The following is a 23947-nucleotide window of genomic DNA, read 5'->3' as shown; positions in this document are numbered from 1 at the left end:
CCGGACCACTCTGGCCACCCTGCAGGGGAAGAAACTGGTAACTCAACTGTGTGATTTTTAATGCATTTTTAAAGGTGATTGTGCATTGATTCCAATGGTGCTTAATTACGCACAGAAAGACTAACTTTGCTAAAACTTCAAAAAGTCATAACTTCAAAAGTACTTAACGTATTATAAAGATCTTGGTCTTAAAACGTATATAAAAGTCGGAAGTATGTTTGTAAATTCTGGTTTTGAGTTATTCATTGAGTGTCTGTGGTGCATGATTGGATTTGTGAGTACAGCACATACTTAGCACATCTCCTGGATTAGCCTAACTGCTCGACCAGCTTCCTTACAAATTGGAGCATTAGGTGGTCTAATTTTTACCTCTGGAAACCAACGTGTGGTTGCCTGGACCCCCGCATAGTGTGCTTGGTTTTGCACACTGTATAGAGGCCAGCCTCCAGCATCCAGATCAACGCATCGCGGGAGAGAAGAAACAACACACTCCGACCCAACTGGAGGGGTAACAATGCACGGCTTTGCCTGCAAATGAGAAATCGACACATCGCTGGCGTTTTCCGATGCACACTTGCCTGTGCTGTGTTATTTTGTCGCTACCAGGTACTTTTGTACGCTAACAACATTCTCCCTGTTTTCTAAAGAATTTAAGACTCTTATTAATTGAAAATTCATAACTTGACTTGTGTATGTTGGATTTTTGTCGTTGTGGTCTTGTTTTGTTTAGATAAATACTACCTATTCTTCTAAATCTGTGTTGTGTCATTTTGTAGTGTTTTCACTGAGTTACTGTGTGTGTTGGTACAAATACTTTACACAATTTTTCTGAAGTTAAGCCTGCCTGCTCATGCCAAGCTATCCAGAGGGTGAGCGGGGGTTAATGAGGGTGATTCTCCTTTACCCTAACTAGAGTGAGGTCCTTGCTTGGACGGGGTAACCTGACTGCCAACCAAAGACTCCATTTCTAACACAGCCCACACATGTAGTACAGTTGCAGGATGGGCAGCAGAAGTGATCGCTGCCCACACATGCAGTACAGTTATAGCACAGGCAGCAGAGGACTCTGTCCACACTTGCAGTGGAGTTACAGCATGGGCAGCAGATGCAGTCACTGCTCATACATGCAGTACAGTTATAGCACAGGCAGGAACAGCAGTCGCTGCCCACACACACAGTACAGTTACAGCACAAACAGCAGCAGTGAAAGCTGCACAAATATGTAGGACAGTTATGCAGTACAGTTACAGCACAGACAGCAGCATCGGACACTGCTACAAATGCAGTACAGTTATAACACAGGCAGCAGCAGCAGATGCTGCATATTCAGTACAGTTACAGCACAAGCAGCAGCAGTGGAAACTGCACAAATGCCCAGTACAGTTATGCAGTACAGTTAAAGCACAGGCAGCATCGGCTCAAGCATCCCACACATGCAGTACAGTTTTAGCACAGCATCAGCAGCGGATGCTGCCCACACATGCAGTACAGTTACAGCACAGGCAGCAGCAGTGGAAGCTGCGCAAACGTGCAGTACAGTTACAACACAAGCAGGAGCAGCTCAAGCTGCCCACACATGCAGTACAGTTATAGCACAAGCAGCAGCAGCGGATGCTGCCCACACATGCAGTACAGTTACAGCACAGGCAGCAGCAGTGGAAGCTGCACAAACATGCAATACAGTGATGCAGTACAGTTACAGCACAAGCAGCATCGGCTCAAGCTGCCCACACATGCAGTACACTTTTAGCACAGCGGCAGCAGCGGATGCTGCCCACACATGCAGTACAGTCACAGCACAGGCAGCAGACGCTGCCCACACATGCAGTACAGTTACAGCACGGGCAGCAGCAGCGGGCGCTGCCCACACACACAATAGAGTTACAGCACAGTCAGCAGCAGCAGAAGCTGCCCACACATGCTGTACATTGATGCAGTCCAGTAATAGCACAGACAGCAAGAGTGGTCGCTGCCCACACATGCAGTACAGTTGCAGCACACGCAGCAGCTTTGAGTGGCCTCAGAAATCTGGAGTAGCGAGACGCAGCGCAAGTCGCTGCACTTCGTTACTTTGTCCTGGGTAGGCATTCCATGGGCGTTGTGTTGGGTGTTTCTGCACAACTGCCATGGATTTTGACGCATTCCTGTTTTACAAGACCTTGTAAACCTGGGGTTGCGCCAAAACCTTACACCTCCCCAGGGGTATCACTATTTATCCTAGTTGTTTTCCTGTGCTGCAGCACACATAGGAAGATGAAAAACCCTCCTGGGATTGTTTTTGTGGGGGAAGGTGCCCCTTGCTGGACAAAAACAATACTGAATGCAACTCAAGCATCCTTGCACTCCTGCAAGGTTGCCTGCGTTGGAGCTAGGCTGCCAAAACAGCACCAGAGCAGTGGAAAGAAGAGTACTGCGCCGTATTGCTTAAATATGACACATTCCTGCCTTTTTCCTGTGAAGCAGTTCAGCACAGTAAGTTACATTGCTCCACTGCGCGACCTTGCGGCACAATTCTCATAGATATACCCCTTATCATTTAGCACCTATGCCTTCAACAAAAATAGATACAGTGCAAAAATAATATTACATGTGTGTTGCATCCTTTGCTAGCTATTAATGCACACAAGTCTTTACTGTGGCATATTTGCTACTACATAATAAGAGAATCTAAGCTGTTTTAACTGAATAGGTTGTTACTGTAACAATAAAATCAAGTGAAAAAAACAGAAAAAGTTGGGTGTAAATTACAAAGTAGTGCAGACAGTGGAGTGACATAAAATGTTGGGCCCCCCTGTGATATGTGATGAGGGGCACCCGGGACTCCTACATCTCACAGATATCTCTAGGCCTCTATGCAGAAGGGGGGGTCCCTGGAGGATGGGGGCTCCCTAAGCCGCAGGGGCTCTAGTGGTCTGTGTTACGCCCGAGTGTCAAGCCTTGGTTGGGTGGCGAGGAGGTCACCTGTGAGACTGTAATAGAAGATGTACAGAATGATGATGCTAGCCTGCCTGTTACAGTTAAAGGAGGCTACCAATGAGATAATGCCTAAGAATTTCTCACTGATTTTGAAATGTCTGCCAAAAGAAGTTAAGCTGGTTACAGGTTAGCACTGACCTTGTTATGCGGTAGTTGCGCGTCAAAGATACGGTATGGTTTCCAGAACTCTCACTCATGCCATAAATCTCGATAAGAGGAAGATTTAATCCCATGAAATACTCCAAGGTATCCTTCGGGGTGATTGCACCTCCTGTGTAACGCAGGACACATCGGTCAAGACCCAGATCGGCCATCGAGAACCCAAGGGACCCAGAGCCAGTACTGCAATAGAGAGATTTAGAAGATGGTTAGAAGATTAAGTAGCAGAAATAATTTGCCTTTGCAAATGCATTAGGTTTGGTTTTATCCAGACATTTCAGATAACCCTGACAGTGGCAAAGATGAGTCTATGCAGCAACTTCTTATGTCAGTAGTGTAGGAAAGTACCATCTTGCCTGGCATGTTACCCCCATTTTTACATGTATGTAAGTTTGTTTTTGCCTTTCTCACTGTGATCCTGCTAGCCAGGACCCCAGTGTGAGAAAGTAGCCTCTTTCTAGCCTTGTTACCCCCACTTTGGGCCTGTTTGTGAGTGTATGTCAGGGTGTTTTCACTGTCTCACTGGGATCCTGCTAGCCAGGGCCCAGTGCTCATAGTGAAAACCCTATGTTTCCAGTATGTTTGTTATGTGTCACTGGGACCCTGCTAGTCAGGACCCCAGTGCTCATAAGTTTGTGACCTATATGTATGTGTTACCTGTGTTATGACTAACTGTCTCACTGAGGCTCTGCTAATCATAACCTCAGTGGTTATGCTCTCTCATTTCTTTCCAAATTGTCACTAACAGGCTAGTGACCAATTTTACCAATTTACATTGGCATACTGGAACACCCTTATAATTCCCTAGTATATGGTACTGAGGTACCCAGGGTATTGGGGTTCCAGGAGATCCCTATGGGCTGCAGCATTTCTTTTGCCACCCATAGGGAGCTCTGACGATTCTTACACAGGCCTGCCACTGCAGCCTGAGTGAAATAACGTCCACGTTATTTCACAGCCATTTACCACTGCACTTAAGTAACTTATAAGTCACCTATATGTCTAACCTTTACCTGGTAAAGGTTGGGTGCTAAGTTACTTAGTGTGTGGGCACCCTGGCACTAGCCAAGGTGCCCCCACATTGTTCAGGGCAAATTCCCCGGACTTTGTGAGTGCGGGGACACCATTACACGTGTGCACTATACATAGGTCACTACCTATGTATAGCTTCACAATGGTAACTCCGAATATGGCCATGTAACATGTCTAAGATCATGGAATTGCCCCCCCACAAAGACAATCCCATGATCCCACGGGTCTCTAGCACAGACCCGGGTACTGCCAAACTACCTTTCCCGGGGTTTCACTGCAGCTGCTGCTGCTGCCAACCCCTCAGACAGGTTTCTGCCCTCCTGGGGTCCAGCCAGGCCTTGCCCAGGATGGCAGAACAAAGGACTTCCTCAGAGAGAGAGGGTGTTACACCCTCTCCCTTTGGAAAAAGGTGTTAGGGCTGGGGAGGAGTAGCCTCCCCCAGCCTCTGGAAATGCTTTGATGGGTACAGATGGTGCCCATCTCTGCATAAGCCAGTCTACACCAGTTCAGGGTTTCCCCAGCCCTGCTCTGGCGCGAAACTGGACAAAGGAAAGGGGAGTGCCCACTCCCCTGACCTGCACCTCCCCTGGGAGGTGCCCAGAGCTCCTCCAGTGTGCTCCAGACCTCTGCCATCTTGAAAAGAGAGGTGCTGCTGGCACACTGGACTGCTCTGAGTGGCCAGGGCCAGCAGGTGACGTCAGAGACTCCTTCTGATAGGCTCCTCCAGGTGTTGCTAGCCTATCCTCTCTCCTAAGTAGCCAAACCTCCTTTTCTGGCTATTTAGGGTCTCTGCGTTGGGGAATTCTTTAGATAACGAATGCAAGAGCTCATCAGAGTTCATCTGCATTTCTCTCTTCACCTTCTGCCAAGGAATTGACTGCTGACCGCGCTGAAAGCCTGCAAAACTGCAACAAAGTAGCAAAGACGACTACTGCGACCTTGTAACGCTGATCCTGCCACCTTCTCGACTGTTTTCCTGGTGGTGCATGCTGTGGGGGTAGTCTGCCTCCTCTCTGCACTAGAAGCTCTGAAGAAATCTCCCGTGGGTCGACGGAATCTTCCCCCTGCAACCGCAGGCACCAAAGAACTGCTTCACCGGTCCTCTGGGTCTCCTCTCAGCACAACGAGCGAGGTCCCTTGAACTTAGCAACTCTGTCCAAGTGACTCCCACAGTCCAGTGACTCTTCAGTCCAAGTTTGGTGGAGGTAAGTCCTTGCCTCCCCACGCTAGACTGCATTGCTGAGAACCGCGTGTTTTGCAGCTGCTCCGGCTCCTGTGCACCCTTCCAGGATTTCCTTTGTGCACAGCCAAGCCTGGGTCCCCGGCACTCTAACCTGCAGTGCACGACCTCCTGAGTTGTCCTCTGGCGTCGTGGGACCTTCCTTTGTGACTTCGGGTGAGCTCCGGTTCACTCCACTTCATAGTGCCTGTTCTGGCACTTCTGCGGGTGCTGCTTGCTTTTGAGTGTGCTCCTTGTCTTTCTGGGTGTCCCCTCTTTCTCCTCACGCAATTGGCGACATCCTGGTCCCTCCTGGGCCACAGCAGCATCCAAAAACCTTAACCTCGACCCTTGCAGCTAGCAAGGCTTGTTTGCGGTCTTTCTGCACGAAAACACCTCTGCACGATTCTTCACGACGTGGGACATCCATCCTCCAAAGGGAAAGTTTCTAGCCCTTGTCGTTCTTGCAGAATCCTCAGCTTCTACCATCCAGTGGCAGCTTCTTTGCACCCACAGCTGGCATTTCCTGGGCATCTGCCCACTCCCGACTTGATCGTGACTCTTGGACTTGGTCCCCTTGTTCCACAGGTACTCTCGTCTGGAAATCCATCGTTGTTGCATTGCTGGTGTTGGTCTTTCTTGCAGAATTCCCCTATCACGACTTCTGTGCTCTCTGGGGAACTTAGGTGCACTTTGCACCCACTTTTCAGGGTCTTGGGGTGGGCTATTTTTCTAACCCTCACTGTTTTCTTACAGTCCCAGCAACCCTCTACGAGCTCACATAGGTTTGGGGTCCATTCGTGGTTCGCATTCCACTTCTAGAGTATATGGTTTGTGTTGCCCCTACCCCTATGTGCTCCCATTGCATTGTATTGTGACTATACATTGTTTGCACTGTTTTCTATTGCTATTACTGCATATTTTGGTATTGTGTACATATATCTTGTGTATATTTGCTATCCTCATACTGAGGGTACTCACTGAGATACTTTGGCATATTGTCATAAAAATAAAGTACCTTTATTTTTAGTATATCTATGTATTGTGTTTTCTTATGATATTGTGCATATGACACTAGTGGTACTGTAGGAGCTTCACTCGTCTCCTAGTTCAGCCTAAGCTGCTCTGCTAAGCTACCATTTTCTATCAGCCTAAGCTGCCAGACACCTCTTCTACACTAATAAGGGATACCTGGACCTGGTGCAAGGTGTAAGTACCCCTTGGTACTCACTACAAGCCAGGCCAGCCTCCTACACCCAGTGCTCATAGTGTGTGGCCTGAATGTGTGTATCTGTTGTAGGAGGCTGGCCTGGATTATAGTGGGTACCTGATGGTACTTACAACTTTGCCAGGTCCAGTTATCCCTTATTAGTAGATTAGTAGTGTTCTAGCAGTTTAGGCTGATAGAGGTAGCTATAGCAGAGCAGCTTAGGCTGAACTAGGAGACAGGTAAAGCTCCTACTATACCACTTATATCATATAGGTACTATATCATAAGAAAGACAATACTCAGAGTTACTAAAAATAAAGGTACTTTATTTTAGTGACAATGTGCCAAAAATATCTCAGAGGATATACTCCCTTAGGAGGTAAGTAAAATACGCAAAATATACACACAAACCAAAATGAGGTAAGTTAAAAAGTCAGAAAGTAGTGCAAACACTGAAGAATACAATAGGATGTAATAGGCCTAGGGGCAACACAAACCATATACTATTAAAGTGGAATGCGAACCACGAATGGACCCCTAGGCTAGTGTAGTGTGTAGAGGGTCACTGGGAGTGTAAGAAAACACTAAGGGTGTCCAAGATACCCCACCCCAAGACCCTGGAAAGTATGAGTAAAGTACTACTATTTCCTCAGAACCACACTAAACTTGTGATAGTGGATTTTGCAAAGACCACAACAGACTACAAAGCACTGAAGACAGATTCCTGGACCTGAGGACCTGCAAAGGAAGGGGACCAAGTCCAAGAGTCGTGAAAGTGTCCGGGGGGGCAGGAGCCCACTAAATCCCGGATGAAGGTGCAAAATGTCTACCTCTAGTTGGAAGAAGCTGAAGATTCTGTAACAACGAAAGGGGCTAGGAACTTCTCCTTTGTGCAGAAGATGTCCCACAGAGTGCTGGAGGATGCAGAGTTGTTTCTTTGGCAAGAGACCGCAAATAAGCCTTGCTAGCTGCAAGAGCCGCAGTTGAAGAAAAAGGGTGCTGCCTGGGCCCAGGAAAGACCAGGATGTCGCCACTTGGAGAGGGGGCAGAGGGGGCCCTCAGCAACGTAGAGAGCCCACGCATAAGAAGGTAGCACCCACAGAAGTACTTGAACATGGGTTCAAGAAAACGAAGCACGGCGGTCGTCTCAACACTACAAAAGAGGGTCCCACGCAGCCAGAGGTCAACTCAGGGAGTTGAGCAATGCAGGACAGAGTGCGGAGGACCTGGGCTTGGCTGTGCACGAAGGATTCCTTAGAAATGTGCAAAGAAGCCCTAGCAGCTTCAGTTCACGCCTAAGCTGCTAGACCACTACTAATCCACTAATGAGGGATAACTGGACCTGGCAGAAGGTGTAAGTACCATCAGGTACCCACTATAATCCAGGCCAGCCTCCTACAAGTAGGTTGTTTCAGTCTAAAGCACCTTACATTGTAGGACTTTCTCTTTTTGTAAGGGCCATTCGCTCAAGAATATGATCTATTTGGTGTGTCACAGATGTGCTATTGAGCTTCCCATCTGCATCAGGAGGCATTGAAGCACACCAGGAGCTACCAACACTCAACTGTTGTATGCCATTTTAGTGATGCATCTAGGCACGTTATTTTAGCAACAAGGCCTGCTGCTTGCGCCCTTTAGCCCAGTTACATTTTATTCTGCTTCATTTTTATTATTTCAGAAACGGCCACATTCATGGTGCTGTTTTATTTTCTTTATCTAGCAACCGCTTCCCAAGTCAAACATAAAGATAGACAACACAGATAGCGACAACAGCTATACAACTATAATTAACTATGCAACGCATCCTCCTCCTTTTGAATGCACAAACAAAGAACATACTCATAAACCACACAATACCGCAACAACTTTAAACAAAGTCTTCATATTTACTGGGAGGACATCTATCCCTACAAATGTTCTTTACTCTTGATGCCACAGATTCACACACATCTTCACTACAACATTCATTTTGCTGTCTCACTTCACAACCAACTTCCGTTTGTCCAAAACAGTCTCTGGGAGAAGTCACCCCATCTGGTAGGTTTCTAATAATTTTATTCAATTATGCATCTCTGTCATCACTCTCATCACAACCTTGCTCTGCACAACCCTGATCTCCTGTATCATGATTCATCACGCCTTTCCATTTAGCAACTCTTCTGACATTCCACACTTTTCCATCTTGAGTGATAACACTATTTGTGAGCAATTTGATGACTTAAGTTTCCTTGGTCACCCTTTTTACATGTTCCTGGTCTGAGAATCCTCAACCAATACCCTACAAAAAAAATGTGGATTCCTTAACATTCCATTTCAAATCATACCACTCCTTGGACCTTCTTTGCTTCTTCTCTACCCTTCTATCCTTCTCCGATCACGATCCAAATCATAATTACATTCACTATTGCCACATTTCTTCCTGAACCACCATGACCACATCTTGGAAACCAGGGGCCAGATGTACAAAACTTTTTGCTGTTTGCGACGTGAAAAAAGCACATCGCGATGCCCAATACCTGTTTTGCGATTCAGTAACCTGGTTACCGATTCGCAAAACGGGACTGGGAGTCGCAATTAGGAAAGGGTGTTCCCCTTCTTAACTGCGAGTTGCAGCACAATGCTGTATTGTTTTGTGACCGCGAACGTGGTCGCAAAACAATCGCAGTTAGCACCCATTTCAACTGGGTGCTAGCCCATTCGCAAAAGGTAAGTGGTCCCAATAGGACCCCTTCCCCTTTGGGAATGGCATTAAAAACATTTTTTCAGAGCAGGCAGTGGTCCTGTGAGTGCCGCGAGTCTCAAGGGGGTCGCAAATTGCGACCCACCTCATTAATATTAATGAGGTGGGCCTTTGCAACCCCCTTGCGAGTCGCAGATGGTGTCAGGGACACCATCCTACATTCTGAATTGCGACTTGCAAATTGCGAGTCGGTCTGACTCGCAATTTGCGGGTCGCAATTCTGAATTTTACTACATCTGGCCCCAGGTCTCTTCCCTTTAGCAATTTGAACAGATTGACTTCAGGAACCACATGGGGCATAATGCGTTACATCTATAACTTTTCCCTCAACACATTTCTCCATTGCCAAACTTGCACGCTTCCACTACATAAGCCTTTAACACATGGTTAAATCCCTCCACTAAGTCATTACCACAAGGTTTTTGCAACACAGTCGTAACACAACGCACATTACACTGGGGGGCGTGGCCAGCCGAGCTAGATGGTGGAAGGGCTTTGAGATCACCCTGTCCTGACACCCATGATCCTGCTGAGCCCCCTCCATCCCTGTCTCAGACATCCGCAGGTGGACTAGGAGTTGGCGGCCCTGGTACGGAGTGCAGGTCGGCCACTATCGGCTCATCAGCGGAGCAGGAGATCTCACCCCAACAGCTCCCATTGCTGACAGTGCAGTAGCAGTGAATGGCACCGGGGGCCTGGTACACAACAGCAGCGTGTGGCGACATTGTAGGCTGGTGAGTGAGCCTGCCTTACACAGGAGGGGGTGCCACGCTCAGGGGAGAGGGGTGCACCACAAGTTGATCCTGCGCTGCTGAAGTGCCTCCCTCCCCCCGACCATCTGACATTACTTGGGGCCTGTAAGAGAGGCAGGCCCCCCAGGCTACCGCAGCACTGCTCTGGGGCAGGGCGGCATGGGGACATTGCCTGCATCCCCCCATCTCCACAGTGATTAAGCACCTGCAACATCCACTTGTGGCCTACTATTCAGTGGGAAGCGTACTGCCAGTGACATCACATAACACCTGGAGGTCTGCAGCTATCCTGTGCTGCTGCAGCCCCCAAGTAAGGTTGCTCCTATAGCATCAGTTGTGCACCAAATGTGGGGGGAGAAGTTAAGGGCAACCCCACCTGCCTCTCTGCACAGAGTGAGACCCCGAGACTGCTTGTGCCCCCCTCGTCACATGGAAATTGGGATGTGGAGGGTGCCACACCAAAGCTGCACTGCTGCACATCATAGCATCGTAGTGGCATGCAACGCCACTGGGCCTCCTAATAACATAATCCACGCATCCCTGACCAACCCTAGTGACCTTGTGAAAGTCAACCTGCACCCTCCAGCCCACACAAATGTTGTTTCCCACCAGCCACCCCCTCCCCCCTAGGGCAGAACGACCCACCTCAATCATTGTGCAAGTTTGGGCCGGGGGGTCCCCAAACACAGAGCACCACCATAATAACCATTATAACTGAGCAAAGCCTCAGGATGGGCTGCAGGGTGGAATGAGGCCTCCAGCACAGAATCCAAGCTGTGTAAACACCCCAGATACTGGGAGGCTATAAAGGTAGTACTATGTGGCCATTTCATCCTCATGGTTGTGGGAGTGAGGGCAGCGTTACACAAAGACTTGACTAATACTGAAGCAGCATTGAAAGACCTAGAAGCTGCGGTAGGGATGACCATGCAGTGCGAGCTTCCCTGAACACAGCATTAGCTATGCAGGCCCAATTAGTGGAGCTATTAAGTTGTGTCGACATTAGGGTGCATCAGGACAAAATACATGCCAAAGGCGATAAGGCTGGTCCTCTGATGGCCTGGTTATTATGCAGTGCCAATCAATCCGCACATAGTGTGAGGATTTGTATATCTCCAGTGGAGTTTGCCCTCCAACAGGTACAAATACACAAAGTGTTAAAGGCGCATTACTGCACACTTTATGACCCCCTTGGGTGTCCCGGCAGGATAGTATGCGTAGTTTTCTCGAGGAGGTCGACCTCCCCACATCAAACCCATTGGAGAGAGAGGACCTCAATGCTCCTCTCACGATGCAAGAAATTAGGGGATCTATTCGAGGAGCAGCCACCAATATGACAATGGGGTTTGACGGACTCCCCATTGAATATTATAAGCCATACAAGCACCACCTTGTGCGAAAGTTACTAGAACTTTATCTTATAGCAGCAATGGAGGGCCACCTGCTGCAGACTACGCAAGAGTCGCTATTACTCTCCCTTCCTAGACCGGGTAAGGATCCTGTGGAGCTTGCCTCCTGCCCCCCCTTGTCCATGTTTGGATTGGACTACAAGATACTGAACAAGACCTTAGCGGGTCACCTATGGGCTGGTGCACACAGAGTTCATCCCCAGGAGATCTACTACGTTTAACATATGTAGACTATAGAGAGTGATGGAGATGGCCCCATCCCGCTGGCCGCTCGCTGCATGCAAGGTATTAGACCTAGAGAAGGCATTTGACATAGTAGAATTGAAATAGCTCTTCTCCACGTTAATTGCATTTGGGATAGTGGGGAGGCTACAGGCACTGATATGGCTGTTGTATGTAGAGCCACTTCCAAGGGTCAAGATAGTACAGTGCATCTACCAGTCTTTCCCGGTAAAACAGCGGACACAGCAGGGATGTCCGTGTCCCCCTTACTCTTCACCTTAGCCATAGAACCCCTGGCCCAAAAACTATGCCAGCTGGGGGAGGGGGAGTGGGGCATCCAGTTGATGGGAGAAAGTCATATAGAGCCAGATTTAGGAATCATTTTGCATGGTGCAAACTGCGAAAATCGACCGACTCGCAAAATGTGAATGCGACTCGCAAATAGGAAGGGGTGTCCCCTTCCTATTTGCGACTCGCATCGCAATGCTAAATTGCTTTGTGACCGCAAACACGGTCGCAAAGCAATTCGCAGTGTCACACTGGTGGTAACCCATTCGCAAAAGGGAAGGGGTACCCATGGGACCCCTTCCCCTTTGTGAATGTTGCCGAAAATGTTTTTTCAGAGCAGGCAGTGGTCCAGTGGACCACTGCCTGCTCTGAAAAAATGAAACCAAATGGTTTCGTTATTTTTTTTTTGTATTGCAACTCGTTTTCCTTTAAGGAAAACGGGCTGCAATACAAAAAAAAAAAACTGCTTTATTTAAAAAGCAGTCACAGACATGGAGGTCTGCTGTCTTCAGCAGGCCACCACCCCTGTGAGTGCAGGGACTCGCTATGGGGGTCGCAAAATGCGACCCACCTCATTAATATTAATGAGGTGGGTCTTTGCGACCCCATAGCGATTCGCAGAAGGTGTCTGAGACACCGTTCTGCATCCGACTTTGCGATTCGGAACTTGCTACATCTGGCCCATAGTCTCTTTATATGCGGATGATGTCCTGGTATATATCCAGGACATCCTCACCGGCGTTGCACCAATCCAGGCCGTTCTAGCTAAAATGGTGATGCTCCCCCGCGGGGAATGTGAGGGGGACCAGGGTAGGGAATTTATCACTAAAGAATGGGAGAAAGTCACAGGGGACCCTAGGCAAGTATCTCGTAACGTGAAATTTCAGTACATCCAACATAACATCCTACACAGTGCATACCTTACACCAGCTTCCCTTTCTCGCTTGTACAGCTCTTCGTCAACATGCCCATGGTGCCAACAAACAAGGGAGACACAAAACACATGTTCTGGGCCTGTCCAGCAGCTATAGAATTTTGGTCCTGGATCTTAGATGAAATAGCATAGGTAATTGGCCACACTGATCGCACACGATGGTGGGGTCACTGTTCAGCCTTTTACGCAGGTCTCTAGTTGCTAAAGCAGCAAATAGGTTTGCTGACATGGCGTTGCTGTTGGCGTGCAGACTTATTGCTATGTATTGGAAAGCCTTGACGTTGCCCAGTACAGCACACTGACCGGCAGAGACACTTTAGTGGGGGCGTGCGGAGACTGTGGCCTTGAGGCAAGAAGAAGTTCGAGGGGTACAGAAATATCCTATAGATCAGATTTGGAAGCATTACTACCTGACCTGCATACCCACCCAGCAGCGCCCATCGACCCTCAGAATGGCCTCTGAGGGCCACTTATCAATTCCCCATCCCCCACCCCACTGCATACCGTCCTACTTGGACTCCCCCCCATCACCTCATCACAACATGCCAGGCCACAATAGTAAAATACTCTTAGCCTGAGCCCGTGTTACGCACCTGGATATAAAACGCTTGCCTGCGTACATTAGACACCTTTAGACGCATCACATGGTAGGTTATCTGCTCTTATGTTATATATGAATCTTAGAGAAATGAACTGTTTACTCCTACAATTTCTGCTGTGCATCCTGTACAACATACGATGGAATTTATATATGGATCTGTAGGTAACAGCATTGCTGTGCTTTCTGTAATGTGTTGCATCATCTGAATACTCAATAAAAATGGGTCCAAAATGATGACGTATATTATACTGCTTTAGGAAGGTCTCCATCTCCCTCAACTTAAGTTCAGCCCCATTATCCATAAAGAAAACTTTATCAAAAATCTCTTTAAGAAACTCAATAACCACATGAGTGGTAGCCTGCACAACAAATTTCATTTACAGGCATTTGAAGCATCAGGCATGTCAAGATTAAAGCAAATTGTGCTTCTTGAGGTAAAAAAGACAAATGTCCAGAAATATCAAAAGCAATTTTCTTCAGTGGGAATCTCGACCACACTACTGGCTTTAATGGCGCAGGGTTGTCTTTTAGGGCCATATTTATACTCCGTTTGCGCCGAAATTGCGTCGTTTTTTTTGACGCAATTTCGACGCAAAACTAACGCCAACTAACGCCATATTTATACTATGGCGTTAGAGGCGAATAGCGCCAAAGTTCCCGGAATGTGCGTCATTTTTTAGCGTGAACCCCTTCCTTGCGTTAATGATATGCAAGGGAGGCGTTCCCGTCTAAAAAATGACTCCCAGGCCTTTACGTGGTATTTATACTCCCGGGCAAAAGAGACGCCCGGGAGTTGGCGTGGCTAAAAACGGCGCATTTGCGCCACTTTTTAACGCCTGCTCAGGGCAGGCGTTAAGGGGCCTGTGGGCTCAAAATGAGCCCACAGGTGCCCTCCCATGCCCCCAGGGACCCCCCCTGCCACCCTTGCCCACCCCAGGAGGACCCCCAAGGATGGAGGGACCCACCCCAGGGACATTCAGGTAAGTTCAGGTAAGTATAATTTTTTTTTTTTTATATATTTTTTTGGTGGCATAGGGGGGCCTTATTTGTGCCCCCCTACATGCCACTATGCCCAATGACCATGCCCAGGGGACAGAAGTCCCCTGGGCATGGCCATTGGGCAAGGGGGCATGACTCCTATCTTTACAATGATAGGAGTCATGTTGATGGGGGATGGGCGGCGAAAATAAATGGCGCAAGTCGGGTTAAGACGATTTTTTCGACGTAACCTGACTTGCCCCATTTTAAGACGCCCATGCGCCATTTTCCCCCTACGCCGGCGCTGTCTGGTCTACGTGGTTTTTTCCCACGCAAACCAGGCAGCGCCGGTCTGATTGCGCCGTCTAACGCCATTCCATAAATACGGCGCCCGCATGGCGCTTCAGAATGGCGTTAGACGGCGCAAAACTTTTTGACGCTAAACTGCGTTAGCGCAGTTTAGCGTCAAAAAGTATAAATATGGGCCTTAATGTTTTTCATCGTTAACACGCCGTTCACATTCCTTCACTACTCTGTCTGCCACCCTATCCATCCCTGGCCACCGAGAACACGCTCTAAGGAGTCTCCTAAGGATGCTGCTTATGGGCTAGGCACAACATCATTTTTTGAATATCACATGGAGGGATACACTTACCCTCACAGAACAGCAACCCTCCTTCCAATTCCAATTCTCCTGAAACCTTCCAAAACGGTAACAGCTCCTGGAAACTTCTCTCCTTTTTAGGCCAACCTTCCATCCCACATTTCCTCATTTCTTGCCATAGTGTGTCCTTTCGCTGACTCCCTGCCCACTTCTCCTCAATAATCACATCAAAGTTCCCAGCAACCCCATTTCTTATTATAGCAATTGAGTCCAATTCCCTCACGCATCTATCATTGTCATCCAAGTGGCATGGTAACCTAGATAAGCAATCAGCCGTCACACTGCACTCTACTGAAACAGATTCAGCTTTAAATATACACTCTTATCATCTTGAAATCAACCTTGCAATACGTGCAGTGGCATTCTAGCCCTCACTGGGAGATGATATATTCATAAGGAGTTTATGACCCTTCCTTAAAATGAATCAACTTCCCCATACATAGGGCCTCATTTATGGTACCTTACTGCACTGCCCTGTACCACTGGGAAAGATACGTTGCAATTCTGTCCTCTCCCCCTGCACTGGTGCATAAATTGCTGCCTAGCACCAATGCAGGCATCTTTGCACCATGAGGTGTTTTCCTCTTTCTAGACTTGTAAATCTGGGAATGTGTCAGAATCCTTCAGGTTCCATGGGTGTTGTGTGGAAATAGCCCTGCAACCTGCCAAGAAGAACTTCCTGGCTGCCCAAAGGACTCACCTGGACTGCTTTTCTGAGAAGGACTGCTGCCTTGCTGTTGCCCTGATGCCTTGCTGCTCTCTGGCTGTGCTGAGAAGTGCTCTCCAAGGGCTTGGATAGAGCTTGCCACCTGTTCCCTGAAGTCTCAGGACCAAAAAGACTTCATTCCTGCAAATGAACTCCTTGTGCGGCAAAAACCACCACACAGCCTCCAAGAAATGATGCACAGCCTGCACCGCAGTGAGAAAATCACTGCATGCCGAACCGTAACGATGCAGCCCGACTACCCAAGGAGATGATCGACGCAGCGTCAGCATTGCGCCCGTAAATTAGACACACGGCCCACTGGATCGATGCAAAGCCGAACCAGTACAACGCGGCCCGACTTCCTGAGAGGAATCGACGCACCGCCTGGCATGCGGCAGAAATTTCCACGCATCACCCACCAGATCGACACAGCCCCTGTGACTTTGTCTACGCTCAGGATTTCGACGCATCCTTCCCGGGGCGTCCGAAAACCTTGCAACCCAGAGAGGATCCCAGTCTACGCGCCAGAAATCGACACAAAGCCTGCCCTGCGTCAAAACTCAATGACCCATCATCTGTGTGCGCCAGAAAAATCAACGCACACCTCCCCGTTATCCACACATCGCCTCCTCTGCAGTCCCTTGCAGAGAATTTGCACGCAAACCACGTACTTTGTGCTTGCAAGAGGCACTTGTTGCTTTTTAAAAGACTAAAGACACTTTATATCATTTTTACAGTGATATCTCAACGTATACTTATTGAATCTTGATCGTTTTGACCTGCAACTTACCAGATAAATATTATACATTTTTCTAAACACTGTGTGGTGTATTTTTGTGGTGTTCTACTGTGTTATTGCATGATTTATTGCACAAATACTTTATACATTGCCTTCTACGTTAAGCCTGACTGCTCAGTGCCAAGCTACCAGAGGGTGGGCACAGGATAATTTGGATTGTGTGTGACTTACCCTGACTAGAGAGAGGGTCCTTGCTTGAACAGGGGGTACTCTGACTGCCAACCAAAGACTCCATTTCTAATAACGTCTCTTAAGGGTTCCTTTTTTAGCAAAATCCTTCTTAAACTTGCTATAATATTGACACAAACAGGTGAAATAAGGAAGTTGTTCCTTATTCTCTAGTTCAGAAGCCTTAATAATAGCATCAATTGATTTCTTGGACACCACGCAATCTCCAGACAAGGAATGTTCTGAATAATAAATTGGATTGCTGAACAATTTGCACTTAGAGCTCTTCAGGGTAATCCAATGTTTCTCCAATCTCCTTCAAAACCTCATTAATATCTTTTGAAAAGACAAGAATATCATCCTGAAAACATTCACAAATTTGTCAAAATCTTTGAAAATCTGCAACATTGCCTTTGGTAAACTAGTACCGCGGAGGCCAACCCAAAAGGCATCCCGTTCTTGGGTTCAATCTGATGATAGGCATATATGAGATCTAACATGGAAAGTATATTGCAATCTTTTAACATGCATACAAATGAATTGATATGAGACAAGGGATGGCAATCTACTACAATAATTGCAATTACCGCTTTTAGATACACCCACAACCTTAGTTTTTGATCCACCTTGCGAGTCAAAACTAAAGGAGATACTCATTTGGGAGATTCAATCTCCTCAATTATGCCTTCATTCACCATTTCATTAAGCACGTCCTGTAGTTCTTGCCTGACATGTATTGGTACGCCTTTCAACTTTTGTTTAACAGGCACTGCACCCTTCTTGATTTTAATTCTATGGGAGAAATCGGTCAACCTACCTATGTCATCAAACTCTTTAGGGAATTCCCTACCACACATAACCTTTCTTGCTCCTATGTGTGATAATCAATATAGGTTCTTTGCTCCTGGGGTTCAGAATTATCCCTAGCTTCCATTGGCCCATCCACTCCAACACATTAGCTCCTTTTACAGCAAGATACAGTTTGATGTGAGCACTCCCACCTTTAAACTCAATCATGACCCACTCAAAACCAACAATGTTCACAGCAGTGCCATCAAAACATTCCTACATTTTTCCACAAAATGTTCTTTAGCGACAATGGTCCATGATGAACCAGAATCTGCCATAAGTTCCAAATTGATGCTCAGAAATTTGACAACACATTTAGGTGTTTTTTTTAACATCTGTGGCCAGGTGCACAACACATTTTTACCGGTCACGAATGGCCCATCAGGTCGTTTGAGACCGATAAAATGCATTTTGGTATGTACCAAAGGCAAAATGTGAGTTGGTAACTTGTTACGACTGCCATTTTGCTTTTGTGATTTGGTTTTAGAAAGGGGCATGTTGACGACATCCCTTCCCAGTACCGAATCGCACTGCCATGTATGAATGTTTTGCAACCAGAATGCAGTCGCAATACATTCATACTTTACAGACTTGGAGTTAAGCCATTCGCACACGGGAAGGGGTCCATGTAGGACCCCTTCCCCTTTGCCAATGGGGGTGCCAGGGACCACTGCCTCCTCTTAAAAAATGTAAAGGAGACTTTTCATTTTTTTGTTTGAAATACATCCCATTTTCCTTTAAGGAAAACGGGCTGTATTAAAAAAACTGCTTTATTTAAAAAGCAGTCACAGACATGGTGGTCTGCTGACCCCAGCAGGCCACCATCCCTGTGACTGCCAGCCATTCCCAATAAGTCACAAATTGCTACCTGCCTCATGAATATCAATGAGACCGGTCCCTTGTGACTCATTTGGGAATCGCAAACAGTGTCTCGGACACTGTAGTATATCAGTGTTTGTGACTCGCAATTTGCGAGTCATTAAAATTTGCAAATTGCGAGTCGCAAACACTGAGGGTCGTACATCTGGTCCCTGGTTCTCTTCACCAAAATCTAAATGTTTAGGGCCTGCACCACTTTAGCGCTGCCTTAGCATAATTTTTTGACACTAAGACGGCGATAAGGTGGACTTTTCCCTGCGTCATATTTACAGTGATGCAATACATGCATTGCGCCACTTTGTAACCATTTGCGCTACATTAAGCATGCACCATGCATAATGTATGCAAAGGGGGGCATACCCCCATTAGGGGGGGGTTTGAAAAAATGGCGCACAGAAATGAAAATGTCACTTACCCAGTGTACATCTGTTCGTGGCATCAGTCGCAGTAGATTCGCATGTTCTGCAATAGCTCGCCATCTGGTGTTGGGCCGGAGTGTTACAAGTTGTTTTTCTTCGAAGAAGTCTTTCGAGTCACGGGACCGAGTGACTCCTCCTTTTGTCTCCATTGCGCATGGGCGTCGACTCCATCCTCGATTGTTTTTCCCCGCAGAGGGTGAGGTAGGAGTTGAATTGTAGTAATAGTGCCCATGCAATGGAGTGACTAAGTATGCACTTATTTAAGGTTGAGATGATACATATATAAATAATTGAAGGTAACTTCCAAACTGCTACAGGCTCCCGGGGAGGCGGGTGGGCACATGCGAATCTACTGCGACTGATGCCACGAACAGATGTACACTGGGTAAGTGACATTTTCAGTTCGATGGCATCTGTCGCTGTAGATACGCATGTTCTGCAATAGACTAGTAAGCAGTTATTTCCCCAAAAGCGGTGGATCAGCCTGTAGGAGTGGAAGTAGTCTGAAATAATGTCCTTAATACAGCTTGACCTACTGTGGCTTGTTGTGCGGATAACACGTCTACACAGTAGTGCTTGGTGAATGTGTGAGGCGTAGACCATGTGGCTGCCTTACATATTTCTTGCATTGGGATGTTTCCTAGAAAGGCCATGGTAGCACCTTTCTTTCTGGTTGAGTGTGCCCTTGGTGTAATGGGCAGCTGTCGTTTAGCTTTAAGGTAGCAGATTTGGATGCATTTAACTATCCATCTGGCTATACCTTGTTTTGAAATTGGGTTTCCTGCATGAGGTTTTTGAAATGCAATAAAGAGTTGTTTAGTCTTTCTGATGTTCTTTGTTCTGTCAATGTAATACATTAATGCTCTTTTGACATCTAATGTATGTAGTGCCCTTTCAGCTACGGTATCTGGCTGTGGAAAGAACACCGGAAGTTCCACTGTTTGATTTAGATGGAACGGTGAAATAACCTTTGGCAAAAATTTTGGATTGGTCCTTAGGACGACTTTATTTTTGTGTAGTTGTATAAAAGGTTCCTGTATAGTAAACGCCTGAATCTCGCTTACTCTTGTCAGGGAAGTAATGGCGATGAGAAATGCCACCTTCCAGGTTAGGAACTGTATGTCGCAGGAGTGCATGGGTTCAAAAGGTGGACCCATAAGTCTAGTTAGGACAACATTTAGGTTCCATGAAGGAACAGGTAGTGTTCTTGGTGGTATAATTCTCCTAAGGCCCTCCATGAATGCTTTAATGACTGGTATTTTATATAGGGAAGTTGAATAGGTAGTCTGCAGGTATGCAGATATTGCTGCAAGGTGAATCTTAATGGAAGAGAAAGCTAGGTTAGATTTTTGTAAGTGAAGCAAGTAACCCACTACATGTTCTGGAGTTGTGTGTAATGGTTGTATTTGATTAATATGGCAGTAGCAAACAAACCTCTTCCATTTACTTGCATAGCAGTGCCTGGTGGATGGCCTTCTTGCTTGTTTTATGACTTCCATACATTCTTGGGTAAGTTGTAAGTGCCCGAATTCTAGGATTTCAGGAGCCAGATTGCTAGATTCAGCGATGCTGGATCTGGGTGTCTGATCTTTTGGTTGTGCTGTGTCAACAGATCTGGCCTGTTTGGCAATTTGATGCAGGGTACCACTGATAGGTCTAGCAGCGTTGTGTACCAGGGTTGCCTTGCCCAAGTTGGTGCTATCAATATGAGTTTGAGTTTGCTTTGACTGAGTTTGTTTACCAGGTAAGGAAGGAGAGGGAGAGGAGGAAAAGCGTAAGCAAATATCCCTGACCAGTTCATCCATAGGGCATTGCCTTGGGATTGTTTGTGTGGGTATCTGGATGCGAAGTTTTGGCATTTTGCGTTCTCCCTTGTCGCAAACAAGTCTATCTGAGGTGTTCCCCAGAGTTTGAAATAAGTGTTCAGTATTTGGGGGTGAATTTCCCATTCGTGGACCTGTTGGTGATCTCGAGAGAGATTGTCTGCGAGTTGATTTTGTATCCCTGGTATAAACTGTGCAATAAGGCGAATTTGGTTGTGAATTGCCCAATGCCAAATTTTTTGTGCTAACATGCTTAACTGCGTGGAGTGCGTCCCTCCCTGCTTGTTTAGATAATACATTGTTGTCATGTTGTCTGTTTTGACGAGAATGTATTTGTGAACTATTATTGGTTGGAAAGCTTTTAGTGCTTGAAAAACTGCAAGAAGTTCTAGGTGATTGATATGCAGTTTTGTTTGATGTACGTTCCATTGTCCTTGTATGCTGTGTTGATCGAGGTGTGCTCCCCACCCTGTCATGGAAGCATCTGTTGTTATTACGTATTGTGGCACTGGGTCTTGGAAAGGCCGCCCCTTGTTTAAATTTATGTTGTTCCACCACAGAAGCGAGAGGTAAGTTTGGCGGTCTATTAACACCAGATCTAGAAGGTGACCCTGTGCTTGAGACCACTGTGATGCTAGGCATTGTTGTAAGGGCCTCATGTGCAGTCTTGCGTTTGGGACAATGGCTATGCATGATGACATCATGCCTAGGAGTTGTAATACCATCTTTGCTTGTATCTTTTGTGTTGGATACATGCGTTGTATGATGGTGTTGAAATTTTGAATTCTTTGTGGACTTGGAGTGGCTACTCCTTTTGATGTGTCTATTATGGCTCCCAGGTATTGTTGTACCTTGCGTGGCCGAATTTTGGATTTTGTGAAATTGACGGTGAACCCTAGTTTGAAGAGGGTTTGTATGATGTGATTTGTGTGATTTGAGCACTCTATTAACGAATGGGCCTTGATTAGCCAGTCGTCTAGATATGGGAACACATGTATTTGCTGCCTTCTGATGTGTGCAGCGACTACCGCTAGACATTTGGTAAAGACTCTTGGTGCGGTTGTTAATCCGAAAGGCAGTACCTTGAATTGGTAATGTATTCCTTTGAATACAAACCTTAGGTATTTTCTGTGCGATGGGTGAATTGGTATATGGAAATAAGCATCCTTGAGGTCTAAAGTTGCCATGTAGTCGTGCAGCTTTAGCAATGGCAATACTTCTTGTAGTGTGACCATGTGGAAGTGGTCTGATTTGATGAAAGTGTTGACTACTCTGAGGTCTAGGATTGGTCTCAGTGTTTTGTCCTTCTTTGGTATCAGAAAGTACAGTGAGTAAACTCCTGTGTTTATTTGTGTGTTTGGCACTAATTCGATTGCATTCTTTTGCAATAGTGCCTGCACTTCTATCTCTAGGAGATTGGAATGGTGTGTTGTTAAATTTTGTGCTTTTGGTGGTATGTTTGGAGGGAACTGTAGAAATTCTATGCAGTAACCATGTTGGATAATTGCTAGAACCCAAGTGTCTGTAGTGATTTTCTCCCATGCTCTGTAATAATGACCTATTCGTCCCCCCACTGGTGTTGTGTGGAGGGGGTGAGTGACATGTGAGTCACTGTTTAGTAGTAGGGGTTTTGGGGCTTTGGAATCTTCCTCTATTTCTAGGGAATTGCCCTCCTCTATATTGTCCCCGAAAACCTCCTCTATACTGTCCTTGGTAACTGGACGGTGTGGCTTGTGAGGTGCTGGCTTGTGTGCTTTGACCCCGAAACCCCCCTCGAAAGGGCGTTTTACGGAATGAGCTGTAATTCCCTCTGCTCTGCGGGGAGTAGAGTGCGCCCATGGCTTTGGCAGTGTCCGTATCTTTTTTGAGTTTCTCAATCGCTGTGTCCACTTCTGGACCGAACAGTTCTTTTTCATTAAAAGGCATATTGAGAACTGCTTGTTGAATCTCTGGTTTAAATCCAGACGTTCGGAGCCATGCATGCCTTCTGATAGTTACAGATGTATTAATTGTCCGTGCAGCTGTATCTGCAGCGTCCATGGAGGAGCGGATCTGGTTGTTGGAGATGGCCTGTCCCTCCTCAACCACTTGTTTTGCCCTATTTTGGAAGTCTTTGGGCAGATGTTCAATGAGATGTTGCATCTCGTCCCAGTGGGCTCTGTCATAGCGCGCAAGTAGTGCCTGGGAGTTCGCGATGCGCCACTGGTTTGCAGCTTGTGCTGCGACTCTCTTACCAGCTGCATCAAACTTGCGGCTTTCTTTATCTGGGGGTGGTGCATCTCCAGATGTGTGAGAGTTGGCCCTTTTCCTAGCTGCTCCTACAACAACAGAGTCTGGTGGCAGCTGTGTTGTGATGAAAGCCGGGTCTGTAGGAGGCGGCTTATACTTTTTTTCCACCCTTGGTGTGATTGCCCTACTTTTGACCGGGTCCTTAAATATGTCTTTTGCGTGCCGGAGCATACCAGGGAGCATAGGCAGGCTTTGGTAGGAGCTGTGGGTGGAGGAGAGTGTGTTGAACAAGAAATCATCCTCGACCTGTTCTGAGTGGAGGCTTACGTTGTGAAATTGTGCTGCTCTAGCCACCACCTGAGAGTACGCGGTGCTGTCTTCTGGTGGAGATGGTTTTGTAGGGTATGCCTCTGGGCTGTTATCTGACACTGGGGCGTCGTATAGGTCCCATGCGTCCTGGTCTTGGTCACCCTGGCTCATGGTGGTGTGAGCTGGGGAGTGTGATGGCGTTTGTGCTGGTGAAACGTTAATCACGGGCGGAGGAGAGGGTGGTGGTGTAACTCTTTTCACCACTTTTGGTTGTGGTGCTTGTTCCGTCTGGAACTCCAACCTTCTCTTTCTCCTAATGGGGGGAAGGGTGCTTATTTTTCCTGTCCCCTGCTGAATGAAGATACGCTTTTGCGTATGGTCCGCATCAGTTGCTTGTAGCTCTTCCTCAAACCTATGCTTCTGCATTTGGGAGGTTAGCGAGTGCTCTTCTGTATAAGAGCCTGAAGCTGGGTCGCTTGCAGTTTGTTTCGGCGTCGAAACTTTGTCTGCGTGTTTTTTCGGCTCCGAGGTGACTTTTTTCCTTTTCGGGGCCGAAACCTCTCGGCGTCGATCTGTTTCGGT

At 47.0% G+C, this 23947-nt stretch overlaps 1 protein-coding gene across 2 annotated transcripts in view; it reads right to left on the bottom strand.

The window, feature by feature from the left end:
* The window catches only part of LOC138251872 (long-chain-fatty-acid--CoA ligase ACSBG2-like), a 327149-nt gene that overhangs the window by 90800 nt on the left and 212402 nt on the right, over positions 1 to 23947 (bottom strand). For both annotated transcript variants that reach the window (XM_069205686.1, XM_069205687.1), the window contains one exon: positions 3115 to 3318. In XM_069205686.1, the coding sequence (XP_069061787.1) occupies positions 3115 to 3318 (204 nt within the window). The remainder of the gene's footprint in view (positions 1 to 3114; positions 3319 to 23947) is intronic.

The sequence above is a fragment of the Pleurodeles waltl genome, chromosome 1_2 (assembly GCF_031143425.1).
Source record: "Pleurodeles waltl isolate 20211129_DDA chromosome 1_2, aPleWal1.hap1.20221129, whole genome shotgun sequence".
NCBI classification, from domain to species: domain Eukaryota; kingdom Metazoa; phylum Chordata; class Amphibia; order Caudata; family Salamandridae; genus Pleurodeles; species Pleurodeles waltl.
The sequence above is the reverse complement of the archived record's forward strand: the minus strand, read 5'-3'. Positions and strand labels throughout refer to the sequence as shown.